At 43.0% G+C, this 24,412-nt stretch overlaps 1 protein-coding gene across 4 annotated transcripts in view; it reads left to right on the top strand.

Annotated features, from left to right (window-relative positions):
- Positions 1 to 24,412, top strand: part of LOC116824894 (MFS-type transporter SLC18B1-like) — a 122,804-nt gene that overhangs the window by 73,578 nt on the left and 24,814 nt on the right. For 2 of the 4 annotated variants that reach the window (XM_075063964.1, XM_032780508.2), the window contains exons 1-8: positions 288 to 697; positions 2,176 to 2,321; positions 3,654 to 3,749; positions 6,389 to 6,462; positions 18,556 to 18,703; positions 20,431 to 20,587; positions 22,503 to 22,639; positions 24,169 to 24,270. In XM_075063964.1, coding sequence (XP_074920065.1) covers positions 652 to 697; positions 2,176 to 2,321; positions 3,654 to 3,749; positions 6,389 to 6,462; positions 18,556 to 18,703; positions 20,431 to 20,587; positions 22,503 to 22,639; positions 24,169 to 24,270 — 906 coding nt within the window. In that variant the 5' untranslated portion in view covers positions 288 to 651. Of the gene's footprint in view, positions 1 to 287; positions 698 to 2,175; positions 2,322 to 3,653; positions 3,750 to 6,388; positions 6,463 to 18,555; positions 18,704 to 20,430; positions 20,588 to 22,502; positions 22,640 to 24,168; positions 24,271 to 24,412 lie in introns of those variants that run through there. The other 2 variants (XM_032780509.2, XM_075063962.1) reach the window with 2 other exon arrangements.

The following is a 24,412-nucleotide window of genomic DNA, read 5'->3' as shown; positions in this document are numbered from 1 at the left end:
CTCCGGCCAGCTCCATGTGAATTTAAATCCTGCAGAAATTACCAGGTGAAGTTCTGTGGCCTCTGTTATGCAAAAGGTTAGAGCAGACCACCATGATAGTCCTTCAGGTTATAAACGCTAGGAATCTTGTGTAATGGTCACTCCTACTTTGCTACATGTTGAGCAAGCGCCCCCCCCCCCGCACAGCTCCCACTGGTTTGTCTGTCGGTTTGGGGCACTGCATGATAGATTAACCACAGAACATTTACACGGATGTGAGTCCAGTGACCAGGCGTCATGTCCCTGTTGCTGTGACGTTAACTTCGCAGCTGTTCTTTGTAACCCTTCACAAAGTCTCAAGGTAGAAAAAGGACAAAAATGTACTAAAGCCGCTGATTTGCTGATTAAACAATTATGGTGAAGCAGCCTGTTTTTGTCAATGAAAAACTGGGAGAGAGCGGTAGTGTGAGCTGCTTCTCCCGCGTGGCTAATGAGCGGACTCACTGTGAGCCGAGCATGCTCATTAATAACAACCGAGGCTGCTTCTCTAATTAGGCTCCTGCTTTCACAATCTTTCCCCTCTCTCCGTGCAAAATACCGGGATAGACAGACGGACGTTACGTACTAGTCCGGTGAAGCTACATTGGGCTGCGGTATCCAGGACCCCTCGCTATGGGCAGCCAGGAAACAGGGACCCAGGAGACTTTGCAAACCCCAGGTGGAGTAAGAGTGTTTTTGGTACTTTCGGATCTTGCTCTCTTTAACCTTCTTTAGTGTGTCCGCGGCCTTGTTTTCTCTGCCCCCCGAGGCATCTGGGCAATCGCTTAGCTCACCCAAGCAGTCTCCGAATCATTTCGAGCTTTCGGGGTGGCTCCTGCTTGTTTCGTTCAGTTGTGGGGTTGTGTTTGCTGCTGAAGGAGTTTTCGTGATCACTTTGCAACTTGGGAGGGAGAGGATCGCCCCGGGATTATTTACTTTTCCTGTTGTTGTTCTGCCACTAAATTGCCATCAGAACTTAGAATTACCTTACTGAGATCACTGGCACGTCTTGCCGTTCACGTGCCAGCCTCTCGCTGTGGAAATTAACCCCTAGCAGTCTGTTCTGGGGTAATGTGTTCAATTGGCTATTTCTTTTTATGGGACAGCTAACTGAAGCGCAACGGAAACTTGGCTTGCTTAGTAAAGGTTTATACAACGATGATGTCAAAAGGTTCTTGCTGGCTATTTAAAAACCCTCTGAAGCTAATTGCTACCCTAGCCAAATAATGGGAAGTCTTAGTAGTGGGGCCTGAAGCCAAACCTGTTAAGTAACCATCCTAATGCACCCTGGTTAAAGAGCATTTTTTTTTTTCTCCCTGGTAACCATTTCTGGCCTCAGCCTCACCCTGGAATGCAGCAGGGGACCCCTCCCTCTGCCCCTCCCATTTTTTAAGGACAATTACTTTACCAAGTACTTAGCAAACAGGAAGGTTCAGGTCTTAATCCTCATGCCCTGTGACCATGGCAATAGAGAACAGTAAATTTAAATACTATCTATTACAAAACTTTATTTGAAGGATACAAAGAGCTGGCAGGTGGCCTACACCTGTATTTTTTAAAGTTTATTAGATCTTTATGTGTAAGCTGATTGTTTCTAGGTCTCTGGGCTGTAAAACAAAGTGTATGCGAGGGGTCAGGTGCAGACTTTCTATGGCACATTTAATGATCACTAATACTGTGTAGACAAAAGACAACAACTTTATTTGCTAGAAATTGTCAGTTCACTTAAAGGTGCCCTGGGGTCTGATCAGGCACCTAGTACTCTGGTGGGCAGTATATAGTCCCACAAATAATCCAATTAACTTCAGTGGAGCTGTGTGATAGTCAGGATTTGACATGGTTGCCCTTTCATGAATGATGCTGCAAGCTGCTCAGTGTGGAAAGACACTGGGACTCTTAGAAGTCAAAGGGACTGTGGGTGCAAGGGGCTGGCTATCTGTACAGATTAGCTTGCAGGGTTCGGGGATCTTCACTTATGGTACAGTAATATATTGAGAAAATGATTGGGCTTAGGGCTCTTAGGCAGAACATCAATTACCTTTTCTTGATCCATAGGTTTAGGTTACTAATTCCAAATTCCTGGAGGGCCCATTTCTTGTAAACAGACAGCTTGAAATTGCATCCCAGTTTATCAGAGCCTAATACAAACATTTTTAGTTCTAGAAAATGGCAGACCAGAAGTTCCCAGTGAAGAGTCAAGCAGATTTACCAGAGATCAGCTCTTCACAATGGCAGCAACAGCTTGTTTAAACTTCAGTTCAATGATTTGCTATTCGATCCTCGGACCCTTTTTTCCAAGAGAGGTAAATCAATGTACAGCTCTGCAAACTATTATTCAGATGTTTAAAAAAATGAGAAGTAACTTTAAAATATTAATCTGATAATTTATATTGTGGCATCACCCCTAGAAGCTACATGTGAGCTCAAGATCCTATTGTACCAGGTGCTGTAAGAGACTGTTCCTGTCACAAAGCACTTACAGCCTGTCTTAGGTGAGGCTGTAACGGTAGAGAGATGAAGTGATTTGCCCAACCTCATGTAGCAGGTCAGTAGAAGAACCGGGAATAAAACCCAGGTCTCTTGACTTCTATTCCAGTGCCCTATCCCCTAGATCACTCTCTTGTCTCTCCTGCCGCCCCCAACTCATCCACTTATGTCTTCCTCCTTAGCCTTTCCCAGGCAAACATTTGCCAGGCCGGCAGATAGGAAAACCATCTTTAGTGTCGCATTACATTGAATAAGCTGAAGGGAGAAAATGCATGTGGAGCCCCATGACACTTCAGAGTAATCTTTTTAGAACAAATCCATAGGGGGTGGGTGAGTGGGAGAGAGAGAGGCCTTGAACATTCTAGTGTTCACTCTATGCAGCAGGTGGGTGGATCTTCAAAGCTTGCCCCCAGATTCTGCATAGCCACCAGGATCTGTGAGAGGCCTGCGCTCTCTGCATAGAGGCTTTGTTCCAGTGCTGGAGTTAGCCTGAGCTCCACTGGCAGTGCAGCTCCAGTGGAAAGGAAAAGTACAATGACAGAACATATTACTTCTTCCCAGGTAATTTCTATAAGGCCAGTGGAGAGATGTTGACATCTTTCCCCCTGCCCAGGCCACACTGCGTCCCCTGCATGGATCCCAAATTTGTCCTCTGTGGCATCCTGGGATGTGGGGGTAGAGGAACCATGCTGTGGAGACAGCAGATTCCTTCATTTGCCCCTTCTTTGCAGAGGGGATGCGGTTTGTGCACACCAGGTTCCACCTCTGTATGGACTTCGGGAATGTATTCTGTCCCTGGGTAAGGTCCTACTAGCTGATCTGTAGTGCAACACAGCAACTTAGAATTTCCATCCTTCACCCCTGCTTCTCTTGGAATAGATGCTGCTTCTGCTCCTGACTACAGAAATACTGAATTGTGGTGCAAGGTGATTTTAAATTGCTGTAGAATTACTGCTGAATCTCCCACTCCTCTTTAAAAGAGAGAATGCTTTATGACCATACTGGCACGTACAATGAAAGGATAAAGATGGAAGACTTAATTAGAAAGTATTTTAACCTAGGGCTAACAACAAAGCAAACCACTATACACAATGTTTTTTGTTTTGTCCATGTTCTAAATCTGGCTGTCTTGGTATTTCCTTTTACAGGCAGAGAAAAAGGGTGCCAGTGATACAGTTGTTGGACTGATTTTTGGATGCTTTGCTTTATTTAATTTCTTGACTTCTTTAATATTGGGCAATTATGTAAGTATCTTTATCTTTAAAGTTTTCAGTAATGACCTAATTATGGAATAGGACCTAACAACCTCACTCAGAGCCTGTTCCAGACAAATCAGTTTATGACTGCTAGTGCACATACGCTTGCTTTCTTAAACAGAGGAAAAGAGATGGTGGTTAGTGGCTAGAGAAAGCTAACTTAGGGTATGTCTTCACTACCGGTCGTATCAGCGGGTAGCAATCGATTTCTCCGGGATCGATATATCATGTCTCATCTAGATGCGATATATCGATCCCCGAACGTGCTCCAGTCGACTCCGGAATTCCAGCAATGCGAACGGCGGTAGCGGAGTCAACAGGGGGAGCCGCAGATGTCGATCCCGCGCCGTGAGGACACTAGGTAACTCGATCTAAGATACTTTGACTTCAGCTACGTTATTCACGTAGCTGAAGTTGCGTATCTTAGATCAATCCCCTCCCCTAGTGTAGACCAGCCCTTACACACTCGGAGACTCACTCCATCCTCTAGTAAATATGGTTAGGTTGTCTTCCTATATTCCAGTTGCTTTTACAAACATCCTCTTGGTAACAAAGAGCCTGAACACTTGTAAATTCAACTAGAAACAAAGACGACATCCAGCAGCATGAGATCAAGTTGCTCTGCTGACCTTCAGCATGTGCTCCACAGACCCCAGGAGAAACTGCTTTTCTAACAAAAGGCATGTTTCTCTGACTGAACATTCAGACTGTTGATTTTGAAGCAGTAGAAGTCTGTGTGCTGTTTTTTAAAATAATGGGTTGTTGCAGGCAGAGCTCCAGCAAGAAGGGGTCACTCAACCAGAACACACTGTGATCAAAGCTCTCCTTTTCACTCCTTTTTTTGGGAGTACCTTTTTTTTTAATTGAACATTTGTCGTTCTTTTGGCTAATAGTACCTAAAGCTTTGAGATATGTCAGTTTTGGAACAATGAATGGAGCATCCCCTTATGCACTCTCTGCATTGACTGCAGTCAGGCCTGCCAGTGGGGATGGAGCTAAATCATTCAAGGAAAACATTTTAAGGCTAGACAATATCTTCTAGGTTCCTACCCTAAAAGTGGCTATCAAATATAATTCTTAAGCCTGTGAACAGGTTGCTTTAAGGCCACATCTTGACTTTTTTAGGATTTTAAGATTAACTTTTCTCCTCTTTCTTTGGATAAGGAAGGGGAGAGAGAAGAGAGAACCTCTAGTCTTAAGGAAAATGGAGTTAGACCCTCACAAAAAAAGGACTTTTACAGACCACTGATATGGGGTGGGAAAAGGGGGATACCCTACCATCTTCTCACCACTGATGTCCTGTCTGGCGTATTTACCTTATTGCACTTGTTAACTCCTACTCAAACCGTGCAAGGTTTACCTTATTCCTTGCTCCCCTCCATCAGTCTACGTCCACCACCCTTTTCTTCCTGTGTTTCATATTATTTTCTCTCTCCTGCTACCTTTCCCCTTGCCCCCGCACATGTTAGACTCCATCTGGTGTTTTAACACAGAACTGAAGATATTCCTCTTGCTGAGCCAGGAGGCTGCCTCAGAGCTAGGTGTGGCTGGAGCTGTAGTTTTTGTGTATCTTGGCAGAAGTTGGGAGTACATATGTCTGTTTAACTTTCTCCTGTGAAGTAGGTGGGAGCTGTGGAGAAGTTGAGGTCTCTACTGGAGGTGCTGCTGTGTGAAACACATAATTCATTATTAATGCAATAAAGTAGGTAGCCCATAGCAATGATTGGACATCTCAGAATTTCACTGAAAGCAGGACAAACCACTGGCTTCAGTAAAACACGCTGCAGTACAGGGACTGTTTCTCTAGCCCTGAACAATCCAAAGAAACTGAAATGTGTGCTCATGCTAAGGGAGGGTTAGAATGCAATAAGAAGTCCCACTGACTTATTGTTGAAGATGACCTGGCCATAGTCTGTTCCCCCAGCTGTCCATTTCCTAGCTGGCAGAGTCAAGTGAAAGCAGGCCACGCTGTCTTGCTTCTGGGATTTCTGAGACTAGGGAGAAGTGAAGTGCATTCCTTACCTACAGAGATGGTTACTAGTTTCTTTTAAACTGGCTTCCATGACAATGGTCTTTTCCTTGAATAATTAGCCTTCCACAGATCCTGTGTTTACTGCCTCTGGTGCTTATATGCCCTGAGCTGCATACCCTGTTGTCCTGGGTTAGTTGCTAGTCTGTTAGATAGATGAGCAAATGGAAACAGCCATTTTAGTTGGCTCCACATTACCTACCTTAATAGCACCATTATTGCCTGCTATAGGCAATGCTGGATGTATGTGAGTCACTGTATCTAATTGATATAAGAAGGCTGGTGCATTCTGTCACTATACAGAGGCTACAGCAAATGACTGGTAGTTACTGCTACCAGTGACTTACTGTTGGGGGTGGGGGGGGGAAGTAGGTTAAGTCACTTAACCATTTAGAATATTTTTAGGTTTGGTTACAAGCTAAGTGTGTGTGAAGGGGTGGGGGGGATGTCTGATTCTCTGCCTTTGTTCTGTCAGGGATTTTTCTAGAGCATGCACACAATGTTTTTGATTTCATATCAAAACTCCCCAAATAAGTTTCCTTTATAAAAGTGGACTTGAAGTAATTAAAATGTAATATCTGTTCTTCACCAATTGCAGCTTGTACAAATTGGAGCCAAATTCATGTTTGTGGCTGGGATGTTTGTCTCGGGATGTGTTACAATTCTGTTTGGGTGAGTATTTCTTGCATCTTATTTCTGGTGTGCAATTTGCATTGTGTTCTAATCATATGAAAAACCTATATTGTCTTGTTGTTAACTCAGGGCTAGGAGTCAAAAGACCTCAGCTCTGTTTCTGACCTTGGCCTGGTGACTTAACCTCTTTTGCCTTAGTTTTCCTTCTCTGTAAAGTGTGACTGAGGGCTGGTCTACACTATGGGATAAAATCGATTTTAGATACGCAATTTCAGCTACGTGAATAACGTAGCTGAAGTTGAATATCTGAAATCGATTTACTCACCTGTCTTCACCGCGCGGGATCAATGTCCGCGGCTCGCCATGTCGATTCTGGAACTCCGTTGGGGTTGGTGGAGTTCCGGAATCGATATAAGCGCGCTCAGGGATCGATATATCCCGTCTAGATTAGACGGGATATATCGATCCCCGAGCAATCGATTTTAACGCGCCGATACGGCGCGTAGTCTAGACGTGGCCTAATACTTGCCTAAATCATGGAGTTATAAGCCTTGTTTAATACTCTGAGATCCTTGGCTGGAAGATGCCATAAATGTAATTTCTATTATAGTTATTGGAAAAACACCAACTAAGTATGGTAATAAGTGCATACAAAATCTAGCTCACAAAATGGGATTTTTAATTGTTTTAAATCCACTTGGAAATCAGAAGCTTTGCCTGGCAATTGTAAGAACAAAGGCACTAACTTGTGCAACATGTAGGCTTTATTTTTTTAAAGTGTCTAGTCGCCTTTGGGCAGCTGTGAAATCGGGGATGCTTCTTGGCAAAGCTATGAGAAGCAACAGAGGAAGGCACTGGAGTTCTTGACAGGGGTGAAGGACCCTGTGCTGGCCACTTGCCTCCAAAGGACAGGGGAAGCTGGAGGAGGGCTAGAGACAGTTTTCCTCCCCTTCCCAGCAATAAGTGGTAGAAGATAAAACTCACCTTTCCCCTTTCAGGTGGTAGGGGTGTGTCTACACTGTTTCCACTAGGGACTGTGGAACTTAAGTCTCCAGACCTGGTATTTCTGAGCCTGTACTTTTTGCATATGCACTGCATAGTGAACATGGATTTGCAATTTCAGGACCTGGGTGTCTCAGTCCATGCTCATACATCTGTACTGTGCGACATAGACCCAAGTCAAACCTTCTGATTCTGGGGGCGTATCCCAGGCCTCTTGGTGAACTATCCAGCTGAAGGGATTTCCCTACACCCCCTTGAATTTTCCCATCACCCCTGCCCCAGTGGTCAACTTTGTTACATGCAGTGTTGCCAATTTAATTGTTGGAAATTTGAATTGAAATTGAAATGTATTAATACACCCTTTAAAAGCATGTACAAGTATTTTATCATATGCTGTATCTGAAAAAGCATAAGATTTGAAAAGTATGAACAAAGACTAGCTTCCTCACACAGCTGTATTTTTTTTTTTTTTTTATCATCATGTCGGCACATTTGTTTTGGTAATGTTGGCTAACCTAATTTCAAATTATGGCTTGTAAGCAAGGTCTCAATGAGCTCTTCCCTGACAGCTAGTGATGAGCCGAGGATAGGAGGAGAAGGCTTCAGAACCAGCTTGTATTTACATGAACACACCTACTCTACCTAGGTATCCAGCAGACAGGGCTGTGTTGCTCAAGTGATCAGCGTTGGCTGATGTTGGGTTACAAATCACTTTTTAGTATTGAATGTGGGGGTAACAAAATGTTCTCCTTATTGTATGAGGAAAGGGCAGCAAAACTGTACTTAGCCTGTCTTGATTTGGTTGCGGGGGGGCACCCTCAAGACTGCACTCACTAAGCAGGGGGTTTGGATGCCAGATCGCAGTGGCAAGAGAGAGGATGGGGACAGGTGTTTCACTTGGTGTGGGCTCTGTCTAAGAGTCACAGGCACTATTTGACCTGCCCCTCTCCCCAGTTTAAAGATAGCGTTGATTAGGCTCTGTAGAGTCTTTTTTTAAATGACGATTAGAGATGATAATCAGGTCTAAGTGCTTAGACCTGCTGTAGGACGATGTTTCTGTGGAAGACTCCCAGTTTGCACTAGCAGTGAGGTTCCCCTACTGAGAGCTGAAATCACTGGGAGCTGGTGGAACTGCAAGAGACCAACTCGCAGAGCTCAGAGTGGCAGATGGCAGCAGAAGGTAACAGTGCGGGGTCAGTGGTAAGTTAACAGTGGCACAACTAACAATGCCCAGAGTGAGAGTCTGGAGGAATGAGCAAGGTGCCTTCCCTGCTATCTCCATCAGGGTGGGAGGTGAGCTCACATGAAAGCACTGCTGAATTCAAGGACAACTTTGAGTGAGGTGCCGTGGAGGGAGAAGGGAGGGAAAATTAAAAGAACATTTTCTTCGTTGCACTATGTTTAGCTCCAGAATGCTAGATTGTGACTGGGAAACTTAACTATACGTTTCCTAGTAGCCAGGATTTTTAAAATGCGTTATTTTCCAAGGTTGTTACCTCCCATTGTCGCTATCTCAAGAGGCTGTTACCTTGGGGTTTCTATATTAAACATTTTTGGTTTTTACATAAAAACGGCCATACTGGGTCAGACCAATGGTCCATCTAACCCAGTCCCTTGTCTGCTGACAGTGGCCAGTGCCAGGTACTTCAGAGGGAATGAACAGAACAGGTAATCATCAAATGACCCATCCTCTGTTGTTCACTCCCAGCTTCTGGTGAACAACGGCTAGGGATACTCAGAGCATGGTATTGCCTCGTTGCCCATTTTGGCTAATTGCTGTTGATGGACCTATCCTCCATAAACTTATCTAGTTCTTTTTTTGAACCATGTTATAGTTTTGGCCTTCTCAACATCCTCTGGCAACAAGCTCCACGGGTTGTCTGTGTTGTGAGAGGAAGTATTTCTTTTGTTCTAAACCTGCTGCCTATTAATTTCATTGGGTGACCCCTGGTTCTTGTCTTATGTGATGATGGAGTAAATAACATTTCCTTATTCACTTTTTTCCCCACCAGTCAAAATTTTATGGACCTCTATCATTCCTCCCCACCCCCCCAGTCTCTTTTCCAACCTGAAAAGTCCCGTCTTTTTAATCGCTCTTCATATGGAAAGCTATTCCATAGCCCTAATAATTTTCGTTGCCCTTCTATGTACCTTTTCTAATTCCAATCTATCTTTGAGATGGTGCAACCAGATCTGCACCACATTATTCAAGATGTGGGCGTGCCATGGATTTATATAGTAAAAGTGGAGGAGCTTGTTTTGCCAGACTGATGAGCAAAGCCAGTGCTGACAAACTACATGAAAAGGCTGCAACACACCAAGTCCCTGGACTGCATCAACGTGCAGAAAGCCTTATAAGCCAATCACTGTCAAAGACAACTTTAGAAGTACTTGATGAGGCTGTTAATTTGGGAGAGACAAGTTTATGCACACAAACATAATTGTTGCATCATACTTTCTATTTAAGCAAGAGCTACCACACACTACAAACTGGAGGCCAATGTTAAGTGCATTGTCACTAGTTAATCCTGAAGGTGGATGCAGGTTCCAGAAAAAATTGGCAAATGCTTATTATCTTTCTGCAAGAAATTCAACTGACTGGTTAGGCCAAAAAGTTTGCCCACCCCTGGTCTGAGGGCCACGTTTGGGTGGGGAAATCGAATGTAGGCTTGGGGGTGTGGTGTGCAGGAAGGGGCTCAGGGGAAAGCGTTGGGGCACAGAGAGGGTGCGGGTTGGGGTGCAGGAGGGGGTTGAGATTCGGGCCAGGCCAGCATGGGGCTGCTTACCTGGAGCAGCTCTGGGGTGGCAGCAGTGCTAAGACAGGCTGCCTGGCTGCCCTGACCCCGTGCCACTCTTGGAAGTGGCCAGCACCATATCCTTGTGTCCCCTGGGGGAGGGAGGACAGAGGGCTCTGCATGCTGCCGTAGCCTGTTGGTACCTTCCCTGAAGCTCCCATTGGCTGTGGTTTCCTGTTCCTGGCGAATGGGAGCTGAGGGGGGTGGTGCTAGCAGGCAAGGGCAGTGTATGGAGCCCTCTGCCCGTCCTCCCCACAAGGGCTACAGGGACGTGTTGCTGGTTGCTTCTGGGAATGGCATGGGGCTCATGGCGCTGTGGGAGTGGCAATCCTGCGGGCCAGATCCAAAGCTCTGACTGGCCGGATGTGGCCTGCAGGCCATAGTTTGCCCACCCCTGGGTTAGACATATGCAGTGCAACAGTGAAAGACTCAGGAGTTGAAAAAGTGAAGGACTCTCACCACATTCAAAAAATTTATGTACATGGCTGATGAATGCACTGATGCAAATAGGTATCAGATATTACGTCACTGTGTACATTGATGTCAGTGGTAGGTCAATTGATGCATTTCTAGATGTTCAGGTTATAGAAAACACATCAGCTGCATCTGTGACAATCTGCATCTTAGAGTTCAAATTACAAGAATTTAACCCCAAACAGATGGTTGCTTGTGCATTTGATGGAGCTGCAAACTTCTCTGGAGACCTAGTGGAGTACAAGCTTTGCTCAGAGAAAAGTATAACCCTAATCTCTCCTATATGCACTACAGAGGCCATCTACTCCAACAAGCACTAGTACCAGCTGTAGAATCTCCGAAAGACATTTAAAAAGCCATAAATTTAATTTCTTCATTATGCTTTTGCTTAAAACAAAGTCCAGAAAGACTGACTGGCTTTGGGTGGGGGAGGAATGGATACACTGGGACTGAGATTCATATGATTCCAATCTGGGAATACCCGCTGGTGTTCTCATGAATGACCTCTGGCTGTTGTCTTAAAATTACTGCAATGGTTATTACTGGCTTTGGAAAGTATCTAGCAAGATAGGACAGATCTAAGTGGTGAGGCTGGTGGACTACTTCTGCTGCTATGGTCAGAGAAGACTATCGCTGTTCTCTCTTTTGTACGTCTACTGTTGAAACCACTTGGGTCATTAAATAATGCCATCTGGGCATCTGCTACAACAATAGTAGACCTTTGTCCAGCAATTTATCCAAATTTAGCATCTATCAGAGTGATATGTTGAAAACGTACTGGAGGAAGCAAAGACTTTAGTCCAGAAGTTGACTAATGAAGGCACTTGTATTGAATCCTTAAGTGAAGAGGACAAGATGTGTTTAAGCCAGCTGAAAAAGTATACAGACTTGATTCTTACAAATCTATAACAGCTACTTCTGGATTGCCCTCAGCCTCTACATAGCTTTTTACAGATGCCTGTCTTATAAAACATTGACAGTTGAGTGGAGTGGGGCAGTAATAGCAGAAATGGGCCTGCCATGTGATCAGGACAGAATAGAGAATGTGAACCTACAGTGGAATATCATAAGTCAAATCTCCATTCATTCATCTTCAACTTCTTTATCATCACTAGTGGCTCTACCCAATCTTTGTGCTATGTTTCCTGGGATGAAAGAAGTAGAAATTCATCTCTTGCTACTCTCAGTCACCACAGCTACAGCTGAATGTTCTTTTTCTTCACTGAATAGAAATGTTTTGTTCTGAAAGAAGTTGCCTTCTATCTGATCACGTGAATGAACTAATGAGCATATCAATGGAAGGACTGGACTTCCGAGAGTCCACCAAAGATGAACTTCTCAAATGCACTGCATTCATTAACAGTTGTGCAAACTTACAAAAAGAAATCAAGAAGAATGAAGATGTATGCTCATACAAGGCTTGAGGAGCCAACTTTAATTGGTGGTGGTCGCGGTGTTTTAAACATGAGTTAAATCTAATAAAATGGTTGTGGAAATATTTTGCAATTTTTACTATGATGCCATACAGCCCACCTTCACCCTCATGGTCTCATCATCGACCCTCACCCACCCTGTAAATTCAAACAGTTCCCCTCTCTCCCTCATCTCCTCCCCCCCCACCCCCATTTCAGTTAGGGAAAACACTAGCTGTAGCTACTATAGGCCTTAGTTCATGGAGTATCAAAATTTGACTGTCCATTCCATGGGCACTTGACCAGAAGTTGTCTCAGCCTGCCAACACATGCAGTGGAGCCATCTTTGGGTCTACATACTCCTAGCAACTGGAGCCACCAAGATGGATGAAGCACCTTTGGAAGAACTTGTCAAGGTTTTTTTTTTTTTTTTTTTTTTAATACATCTGAGACACTGGTGGACATCTTGGCAGTCATTTTTGTCCTACCAGAGGGACTTATTTAAAAAAAATGTAGCAGACGTCAACTGGTAGCTGTCGCTCATGACTCTTGCTATAGCCACAGATTCCCCGTATGTAGATTGGTGCTTCTGGAGCAGGCCCATGAGCATAGACTGGTGGGATTACATCATCATGCAGACCTGGGATGCCCAGCAGTGGCTCCAGAACTTTCACATGAAGCAGTTGATGTTTCTGGAGCTTTATGAACAGCTTGCCCTGACCCTTCAGTGTCAGGGTGCGTACATGAGGGAGGCCATGGCAGTCCAGAAGCAGGTTTCTATAGCCAGCTACCAGCTGGCTGTCCCTGACTGCTATAGGTTTATAGCTATCCAGTTTTGTGTTGGCAAATCAGCTGTATTGGTAGCAGTTTGTGAGGCAATCAGAACTGCGATTTATTCAAAAGTTAGTGGGCATAAACAAAGTCCCTGAAATAATTGTTAGTGTTGAGAAAATGGGCTTTCCAAAGTGTGCTGTGGCCATAGATGGGACTTGTGCCTTTAGTTTTGCCCTCCTCTAGGAGCATTTTGAATGCACAAACCACAAAGAATTCTGCTCCGTCATTGTGCAGTATCTGGTTGAACACACTGGCCAATTGATGGACTCTAACATAGGCTGTATTGGCAAAGTATGTAATGCCAGGATTTTCCATAGATTGGGACATTTTTCCCACCAAGTGATGTTATAAATGGGTAACTGTCCCACTGGGGGACCCTGTGTTGTACCCACTTTTGCCATGACATTTTAAACCGTACCCTGATGTCAGAGGGTCTGGCAAAAGAAGGCTAATTATACTCTCACTAGCTGTAGAATGTGTTTGGTGGATTGAAATCCTGTTGGTGTTCTTTTCAGAAACATATGAATGCCAAATTTATCAATGCCGTCTGCAATATTGTGCCCTGCTGCATTCTGCATAATGTCTGTGAGGACAAAGTTGAGCCATTCCAACAGCAGTGGCCTCAAGATCCTGCTGGATTGCTTGACTGGTACACAGACCCAAAAAGTGCACCTGGTCCTAACTGGAGCAGGATCCCTGTATGCAATGGAAATCAGGGACGTTTTTTGTGACCACACTGTGGGCTTGCACAGCCCTTAGGATGCACTTACATTCACACATGAATTATTCACCCTCATCCTAATATAAATGGTGAGCAAAATACTATCTGTTGGGAGATGGGTTCTGTTCACACATCCCACTAGAGGTGGTGGTTCTTATGAGTTTGAACTTATGGATACAGTGTAATATATTGTTGTTGTGCATTTTTTATCTTTATTGTATAAAATAGGCACATGTTTTAACCTATTGTTTTGGATTCCCATGTAGGTCAGCTTTAGTAAAGATAATAAACAGTTCTCATGACTCCATATTGGTGTGAAAATAAAATCACTGTTTCTAGACATGCATCTAATAACTGACTACATATAGGACACACAAAATTAGTGAAACAGAGCTTGGAGTGTTTTATGTACCTCTGCTCTTTAGCCCTTATAGTGTGTGCTGCATGCGCTGGCCCCTGCTGCACCAGAGTGGAGGAGTGAACAGCGTACACTTGTTGTCTCCACATAACATTTATTCTGTGTGGTATGGACCACTCAACCACAGAATTGTGCAATTCTCTGACATGGGAACACTGCACCATGGAGGGGACTCATGGAATGAGGCTGGAACAGGAGGGGCTGGAGTTGGAGTCTGCAGTGTCACTGTCATGAACACAAGCAGTCTCTCAACCAGTTACTTCTGTTGTACTCTATTTTCCCCTCTCAAGCACTGTTTGGCAGTGCAATTTCTGGAAAACAATCTCTCCTTACTCAGCCCAGCCTCATTTTGGCTGGACCTGGCCATTGGTATTGAAGTTGCTGACTCTCCTTATTCAGGATGTCCATCATTCTTCATGTACCTGTTTCATTGACAGGAGTATGCCTCCTCCACAAGGTTCATGGCTGGCTATTGTAGCCCTGCAGAGGTGGAAGAGCATACCAAGCCAAATGAAAGAACACATTATTGTCCGAGTATTTAAAAAAAAAAAAAGTTTGACTTCATCTGGAATCTTAAGATCAAAAAATGATACTCTGGGTTTATTATATTCAGATAACATTCTGTTCTCAGCCACTGCTGAGAGTTGAGCAGAAAGTAGTTCCACATTAAACTGATCTTGTAAATTGGACTTCACTGTAAATTAAAATTAACAGACCATTTTCCCCTTGTGGGAGAGGAGACAGCTTACCATGGCTTACTCTGCATGGTTTTATAATCCTCTTAGGCTGTCCACTTTCTGTAGGACATAATACTTCTGGCATTTCTGAATGTCAAAGGGATCTTGTGTTCCAAGCTGTTGGGGACAAGCCAGCTGTGTATGATAAATGGCTTATTGGCCTTGACCAGCAATCTACAAGAGGAGGGGGCTAGTGACCTACAGAGGAGCCCTATTTAATAAGCCTTTCCCCTGAAATGTGACCACCTATTTGGAGTTCCTGCTTCAGGAAAGTTTGCAATGTGCAAATGGGATTGGGTGAAAATTCATGGGCAAATCACCAGGATGCTGTTATCCTGCAGATGTATTGCAGCCCCCCGGAAGGCGCCCTGCATTTGGACAGTGACCCTGGTGCAGCTTGGATTTACAATACATCCTCTATCGACTATATACTGGACAACTTGGACTCTTAATACAGCATCCATAGAGTGTATAGACACCCCAGGCACAGGCCAGACTTATAATAGGCTGTACATCATCTAAATAACATCCCTGTTCCCCTGGGATTGTACTTGTGAAACATGGGACTTTAAAGCGTCCCCCTCTCCACCACATTTCTATATTCAATAACAGAATAAGAGTTTGCATTTATAAAGTACCTTTCAGCTGAGGATTTCAAAGCGCTTTCCAAACATTCGCAGAACACCTGTGGGAGGTACAACAGGTACATATTAGACCATCCATTCTGCAGATGATAAAGAGGCAGAGAGAAGTGACTTGCCCAAGGTCACACAGTGGGTAGTATGGCACCCAGGGACTACATACAACTTCCCCAGTGTATTTCAGACTGTGAATATGGCACCAATGGATTATATACCCCCATTATAGTAATTGGATATGCAGCTCATCCTGGTCTGATTTGTATGGTGTGTTGTAATACCAGAAAAGTCTGTGTAAGGATTTTAATTTTAACATACCTACACATCTTTGTGACAGCATCATTATCAAGAAAAATTGAATCATAACTGCTTGTGTAATGTTTGTATTCACTTCCCAGTATTCATTGTGTCACCCCGACCACATGGAATTCAAAATGGTTCTGGCAGGTCTTCCACCATTAGTTGATATATGCTGCTACCCCTGGCTTGTAATTATAATTTTCATTGGGGCATAAGCTGAACATCCATCCCATCCATATATTAATAACAAACATGGGGTCAGAAACTTACCAGACTCTGGCACTACTACTGCCTTCTCTGCTTTTGTTGCTGTGGGGTGGTCCTCTGGGCTATCCTTACGTGCTGTTGTCTGCTCTGGTAGTAAAGCCTCTTCAGGGACCTTTGTAAGTACCAGAGAGTCACTTCCTGAGCTTGATCTAGTGGCAGCTGGCTCTCCTTTGATGCTGCCTGAGAGTTGGAGGTTACAAGGATGCCATCCCTGTTAAGCAGATTGTCATGCACCACCATGGGCTCAGTGGTCAGTGCAGCTCTCTTTACCCTGCCAAAGGCCTCATAGAAGAGGCAGGGAGTTCACAGATTTGGGCTGTCATCTCTGACTTTGGAGTGGTTGGTCTTGAGCTGATTGAGTCTCTCTCTGCATTGACCAGCTGTCTGGTGGATCCCCAACGTCACAAACTTCTGCAACATTTCCTGGGACACATGATCATTTCTGCAACTCTTGATGAAATCAGACATCTTGTTTGCCTCACACCAGAGATTAACCAGAATCTGGCTGTGTTCCCATGGCCACCTAGCAGTGCACATAGTGTGGGGCTTGTGATGAATGGGCTCACAAATTTGCCCTAATTGTGAGTTTTAACTGTAAAAAGTGAGTGTAAATTCATGTCATGTTACGGTAACCTATTCTAACAAATGTTGTAGCGAGTGCAAGAGAACCAGACAAAGAAGCTCAATTAGCCTAAACCGCAAAGGCCACGTTGATAATTTCAACTGTCTTTGAATTATATGCTTAGCTTATGAACAGGAGATGTGAAGTTAATATACCAATATTGATATTTCAGATATTAGGCCTAATTGGTGAACAAAATAATAAGAGTAGAGGCTATTCCACCCATCACTCCCTTTTTGGGGTTCTTAAAACATTTTTATGTGGGGAAAGTCTGAAAACTAAAGTATAGATGAAGAACAGACAGAAACTACTGCAGTGAGCTTCACCATCATAGCTGCCCCCACCCTTCAATTTCCTAGAGCCCTTGACTTTCCTCATCTTGATCCTGAGAGGTATCCTGACCAGAATGGGCCAGAGAGAGAGGGACCCAGGTGACATCACCACCCCTGCCGGCTCCAGCTGAATCCCAAATGCCACCTGGGATGACCATTATGCCATCTTTGAGACCATCGAAGAGACTGTCAAACAAGGGCACTTTTTCTTGTAAAATTGGACTTCAGCAACAGCAATGAGCTGACATGGGCTGGAGATTTCCTCATTGCTGCTGTTGAAGTCCAATTTTAGAGGAAAAAGGCCCCTTGTTTGATAGTCTCTTAGATGGTATCAAAGACAGGAATAACTGTCCTTTTAGGGGGGAAAAAGAATAAGTTAGGAAATCTCCAGCCCTTCTCACCTAACTTCTCTTTTCCCAAAAAGGACAGTTATTTCTGTCTTTGATACCATTGAGGAGACTGTCAAACAACATTTTTTTTTTTCCTTCTGAAAACTCTCTACAGCGAAAGGGGACGAGATGTTAAAATGAAAGCCATATTTAATACTTTACATTTCAAATGCTTTAACTGCTTTTCCTTTTCTGTATCCTTAACAAAAGGTTAAAAGGATATTTAATGATGTTTTCTATGGTGCTAAGGAAACTGAAGTCTCTGTATCCTAGCTCCCGAACCTTGTTTTCTGCTATTTAATGTTAAACAGTGACTGGATTATGCTAATACATTTGGCCCATTTATTCCATGTATATTAATACAACCGGCTGCTTCTTGTTGCTGGGCATAGTGAACACAGGAGATGGCTGAACCCAGTTCAACTGTCAGCATGGAAAGGAAGGATTGCTTCCAATGCCTGGGAACTGACTAGGTAGTTTCAGACGCGAAGGTCTGAGAAACACAGGACTAGAGGATTGTGGTATAGTGGTGACAGACTCTTTGGCCACAAGTCTAGGGACCCAGGCTTGAGCTGCATCCATGCTACAGAAAGATGGCGCTTGGACCACAGCAGGGCTTGGGCTCACTTGCACCTCCCCCACCCCCTTTGGTGGATCCTAAGACCCAGGTCCTGAGAGCTTACTGACTCATCAGAGTATTTTTAAGTGGATGTTAGAGAAGAAGGGGGTAAGGACTCAAGCCTGGGTCTGAGGCTGGGTTTATAATGCAGTGTTAAACATACCCAGAGATAATAGAGTTTCTAATGTGTCAAATGTATATTAGTCATAGGCACATACAAAAAAGTTGGAGTCCCTAAACAAGGTCCAGAGACAGCACCTTCCACAGCAACTAGGAATAAAAGTGGAGATGAGCTTCTTATGAGGATTCTGGATCTAGACTCTGATGTGAGGAGAGCCTATGTTGGCTGCTAGGTGTCCAAACTTTACAAGCTCTTTCTTTATATGGTGTTATACATATGTGATAGGTAGGTAAGAGAGATTCCCATTTGACAAAGGGCAAGAGACTTGCCCTGTGCTTTGACCACTGGACCATGCCATATCTAGAAGACGTCAGGAGTTTACCTTACAGTTGTATTTTAAGGATTGGGGTTTTTATTTTGCTAAATTTCATTAGTTTCCTTGTTTTTTCAGTTTGTTGGACAAAGCACCTGATGGACCAGTATTCATTGGTTTGTGTTTTCTGGTTAGAGCGATGGATGCCATAGGCTTTGCTGCAGCAGTGACGGCATCATTTTCTATTCTTGCAATGGCTTTTCCCAATAATATAGCTACAGTAATGGTATGTACAGAACTACACATTATAGCCAAATATCCAGAATAAAAGTGTTTTAATGACTCTAATCTTTATGCATTTTGTATACCAAACAGCCACTTGTAACCATACAGCTAGTGTCAAGTGTGTACCATATGCTTCTCCAGCTTAAAAACATAAAAAATAAAAATAAAAAAAATCTCTAATTAAAATGCTATATGCGTGAAGGAATAAACACAATTTAGGTGCAACAAAAGTTATGTAGGTCCTGGAACAATGGAAGGAATGAGGATGTAAAACTGAGTTCATTCAGTAATTTTTACAGGAGCGTTAGAAAATAAGTCTTTGACTTTCTCAGGATTAGTTGAGGAGGGATTTTTAATATATTCTTGTTGTGATCCATTTGCCAGTGTTGTTTGAAACAGGGGTAGAAGACTGACAGACAACGTATAACTTGAAAGTTTTTTAAAAATGCAACAATTTAATCTAGTCTTCATGAAAACTGAATTCTGTTATGACATGGCATATGACATTACACGACAAAAGGAAATATCTTGGCTTATCGTACAGCTTTCTGCTTAAGAATCAATCTGTAACCAGAGGCTTCAGTGAGGAGTTAAACCATCACAGCTGGGATTTTTTCTTTTAAGGTTCATCAGTTCTAGTGGGACTGTTACAAAGTGCAGTTGTGTCCAGCTGCATTGGTGATGGCTTCACTAGGAATAGACAGAAGGGAGAGCATGCTGACCAAACCCTGCATGATACTAACGTTGTGCCCTAGCTTTAAAAGCAGCAAGCCAGTAGCAATGGGAGGAGGGATCTAAAAAGTGGGTATGGCTGGAGACTTGGAGTAGGAATTGGTTCTAATGTTTAATTACATAGAAGTAATATTTTTTTTGTTTGGGATAGTGGAGGAGAGCTGAAGTGCAGGGGAGGAAGGAGGGTTAAATAAAATTTTAATGGGGGGGGGGGGGAATTTGTCAAGATCAGATCCTCTATTTCCCTATGCAAGGCCCCAGGTCATGAAGATACTTGAAGGGACTTGTTGAACTTGGGCCTCTGGCACCTGTGAATCTTGCTCTAAATATAAGCTGATCAGATGATGTACCATACGTTGGCAATGGGGACTAATGGTACTATAACAGGAAGAGATGAAGTCCATGTAGGTCCCCTTCATCCTGTTCTTTGAGGTTGTATCCAATAAAAGAAAATTAATGGGTCAAACGTATCTCTGCTGTAGCTTGATAGACTTCATTAGATAGTTGCAAGGGCTAAACTTGACCAATTGTATGTAGGTAGAAAAGTTATTTAATTTAAGGCATCCTTCACCCAAGCCCCAAAGAGGTGACTTAATGATGATTCATTGTGATATGCTTACTAAGTTCTCCCCTTCAGGTTCTAATGTAATTTTGTATTTGGGAAATGTAGTCACTCCATTGCTGGCCTCTTTGCAGATGTATTGGGTATATGGAACAGCACTGGAGATGTTTTCCCCTAGGAACTGAGTACATTAGGCATCATTTGAGTGGCTAAGACTGAAAAAGTAAGCAGTACATTTGGTCTTACTCTTAAAAGCTCACTTAGCTTTTAACCAGCCAACTTTTCAGTCTCCCTTTGCTGTCCTTGCATGTAAAGGTTTTGATTTATGGTTATGATTTGTTCTAGCTCTTGATCAATGACCTACTAATGATCTACTAACCTTTGTTCTCTTTCTCTCCTCCTTCCCCTTCGCCTTCGCCCTCTCCCTCCCACAGGGCAGTCTTGAAATTTTTACAGGGCTTGGACTAGTGCTGGGCCCACCTTTAGGTGGCTTTTTGTATCAGTCCTTTGGCTATGAAGTCCCTTTCATAGTGCTAGGATGCTTAGTGCTGATCCTGGTGCCTCTGAACATGTACCTCTTACCAAAATACGGTAGGCTCTTTTCCTTCCACTTCCTTTGTTCGATATTTCAAATTTGAGATGGATGGATAGATACATAATCACTCTAGTAAAACCCTTTAATTCCTCTTGTATGTAGCTATCCTTGTGAGATCCCTGGAGATGGATCAAGCACAAGAAGTCTGTGGCAAAACTGCAACTGATTTTAATGGTGCAGGATCAGGTCCTTGTTGAACATAACTAAAAATCGTGGATGCATGTGGCTTGGAATGAATTTCCTTTCTTGTGTCCATCCCTGTAAACACTAGCTTTCTCTGTTGCATTGAAATGAAGTGAGATTTTTTCTACATGATGTGTCTCTGGGACTTTTCAACAGTAAGTTGTCTTAGGGTAAGTCTACACAGAAAAACAAATAAACCCCACAGCAGCGAGTCTCAGAGCCTGGATCAACTGACTTGGCTTGCGCTACTGGGCTAAAAATAGCAGTGTAGATCAGGGGTTCTCAGACTTTTGTACTGGTGACCCCTTTCACACAGCAAGCCTCTGAGTGTGACCCCCCCTTATACATCAAAAACACTTTTTTATATATTTAACACCATTATAAATGCTGGAGACAAAGTGGGGTTTGGGGTGGAGGATGACAGCTTGCGACCCGCCATGTAATAACCTCGCAACCCCCTGAGGGCTCCCGACGCCCAGTTTGAGAACCCTTGGTGTAGGTGTTCGCACTTAGGCTGGAGCCCGGCTCTGAAACCCATGAAGGGTCTCAAAGCCCCCACTCCTGCCTAAGCAGGAATGTCTACACTGCGATTTTTAGCCAAGTAGCAGGAGTCCAACTATCTGACCCAGTCTCTGAGACTCGCCGTTTTGGGTCTTTTTGCAGTGTAGATATGCCTTTTGTCTCACCATGCTGTTGAGCAAGTTGGAGGTGTACAGTACCGAGGACAAAGGGATTCCTATGTATTGCATTCCACGATGCAAGATATATTTCACACATGGAAGAGAATCCAGCTGCATGCAGTTCTTTGAAGTCTCATGTTGTTATTGCGTTTCATTAGATCAAGTTTGGATGGCCTAGTTTTGGGGAGAAAAAGGTAGCTGGGGGTATCTGTTGATCTAGCATAAATAGCCTATGTTAAAAGATAGTCATCATATTGCTGGAGGGTGAAATAATAGAAGAGTACAGGTGTGATTTAACATTGGAGAATCAGAGGAACTGCATGACTAAAGACCCTAATCTCTTTAGGAAGCCCAAAAGGGAGAGGATGGCAATTATAACAAATCATAGGAGAGAAAGCACCACCTATATATACAAGTCTGTATCCTGCCTACTACTGTTAGATGAGATATGCTCGTTAACCATTTGTCTGTCTTTGGAAGATGGTTTATAGCTTGGATATAAATACTCTGAATTATGCAGCTTTGGAATTCTGCATTGTGGAAGTCCATTGTACAAAGAGCTACAGGCTCTGATCTTGTAGATGATAGTGCATGTGAGTAGCAGTCTCTTTGTACGCACAATGAGACCATACACATATTGCAGTGTGTGCAGGATCAGGCCCATGGAGCATAATTTAGAAATGTAAAACATCACGATAGCACCTGAAAAGTTGTAGTATTTCTTATATTTGTCTATTCTATCATCTTAGTCACTCAATAAGCATTTGCCCAACTATCTTGTTCTAAACTGAAGGTATTAAGTAGGAAAATTTTAAGTTCTGATTGCTTTCTTCATTTGTCAAGTTTCCAAGCTGGAGGCTTAAAATAAATAAATCTGATCCTATAACAATGTCCAAGGATGACCTGTAACATTCTAAATTTTGCTTCAATTTGTGTGAGAGACAACTACCTTCAAAGCAGTGGGAGAGGGAGAATGTGTTATAAGCGTATCGGATTAAACACAACCCATGTACCAAAGAACACAGTTTCTTTTCTTTTTTTAAAACAGATGCAATCGCTACCAAGGACTCATTCTGGATGCTCATTACTCTGCCGAAAGTTGTACTTCTCTGTTTTACTATATTTTCACTAAGTGCATGTTTAGGCTTTTTGGATCCCACCATGTCACTATTCGTTTCAGAGAAGGTGAGTCATCTTAATGTGCAAGAGATGGGTTAATGACTTCAGCAATATGGAGTACTTTAATCCAAATATTTTAAAATCAATGTTCTAATAAATCTTATTCTATCAAATGTGCTTATTGTCCGTGTTATCTGAGCCTGGTATTGTATTGCTTATTCTTTCCCATTTCCTGTCTCTGGCTAGGTATGTACAGATAATGCATGTGAATGTCAGGGGGTTCACTTGCATGTGATTGGGTAAGAAGAGTATTTTCAGACTTTGCAATAGCTGCCATTCTGGAATATTTGAACTGACTGAGCTCTTTAAATCTAAATGTATGAATTGTTGATGGCATTGTAGCATTCGCCTATAAAACTAGGGAACGTCAAATAGCAAATGAATAAAGCTTACGCTACAACATTCTACATAAGAATGGCCATACTGGGTCAGACCAAAGGTCCATCTAGCCCAGTATCCTGTCTTCAGACAGTGGTCAATGCCAGCTGCCCCAGAGGGAGTGAACAGTACAGATAATCATCAAGTGATCCATGCCCTGTCGCCCACTCTCAGCTTCTGGCAAACAGAGGCTAGGGACACCATCCCTGCCCATCCTGGCTAATAGATATTGATGGACCTATCCTCCATGAGTTTATCCAGTTCTTTTTTTGAACCTTGTCATAGTCTTGGCCTTCACAACATCCTCTGGCAAAGAGTTCCACAGGTTGACAGTGCGTTGTGTGAAGAAATACCTCTGTTTGTTTTAAACCTGCTGCCTATTAATTTCATTTGGTGACCTCTAGTTCTTGTGTTGTTTACTCCCTCTCATAACACTTCCTTATTTACTTTCTCCATACCAATCATGATTTTGTAGAATCTATCATATCCCCTCTCCCCTTAGTCATCTCTTTTCCAAGCTGAAAAGTCCTTGTCTTATTAATTGCTCCTTATATGGAAGGTATTCCATACCCCTAATCATTTTTGTTGCCCTCAGAATGCTTCTCATTCTGTTTCAGCTGCAGTGAGACTCCTTTTCTTTCTTCTTCCCATTCACTATGCTGAATATCTTTTCATCTGACTGTTTAGAAAAATCAAATCTTTGGCTTTTACATTGCAGGGAAAAAAGTATTATGAAGGCAAGTCATGCTGTAAAATAAATGCACCAAATAGGAAACTATAAATACTATAGAATTCTACTAACTGTTAACAAAACTAAAAATTGGAGATGTAAATACAAGAGTTACTTAATACCAGTCTCTGAGATTTAGATTTCAAACACCCCAGATTAAGTTTCAGCATTCTGGATTGGGGGGCAAATCTGTTTCCTTTGAGATTAGACTTGAACTGTGTATGTCAGTGGAGTGATGGATCCTGATGAACTGAAGATATTTGAGATAGGGGAGGGAACTGAAAATCTACAGCTGATATCCCCAGTATTGAAAAATACACTTCACACAAAAATAAGGAAAAAATTTTTTGACTTCAGCCACTTAATTTAAAAGGTAATGATAATGGAATACTAATTCCCATGCTTTTGTCAAAATTTTATTTTGCAGTTCAAATTACCAGCTGGTTATGTGGGGTTAGTATTCCTAGGTTTGGCACTTTCCTACTCCCTGTCTTCACCATTGCTTGGGTTTCTAAGTGATAAAATGCCAGTAAGTACAATCTCTAATTACTTGTATAGTGTCCTATGTTCATGGCTAATTTAGATATACAAAGTAAAAAAACAGAAGTCTCTGTTCTGAAGTCATAGACCCAGACCCCCATTCTTCACGGGCCCTTACAACTGCACTGAGT

The sequence above is a fragment of the Chelonoidis abingdonii genome, chromosome 3 (assembly GCF_003597395.2).
Source record: "Chelonoidis abingdonii isolate Lonesome George chromosome 3, CheloAbing_2.0, whole genome shotgun sequence".
NCBI classification, from domain to species: domain Eukaryota; kingdom Metazoa; phylum Chordata; order Testudines; family Testudinidae; genus Chelonoidis; species Chelonoidis abingdonii.
The sequence above is the reverse complement of the archived record's forward strand: the minus strand, read 5'-3'. Positions and strand labels throughout refer to the sequence as shown.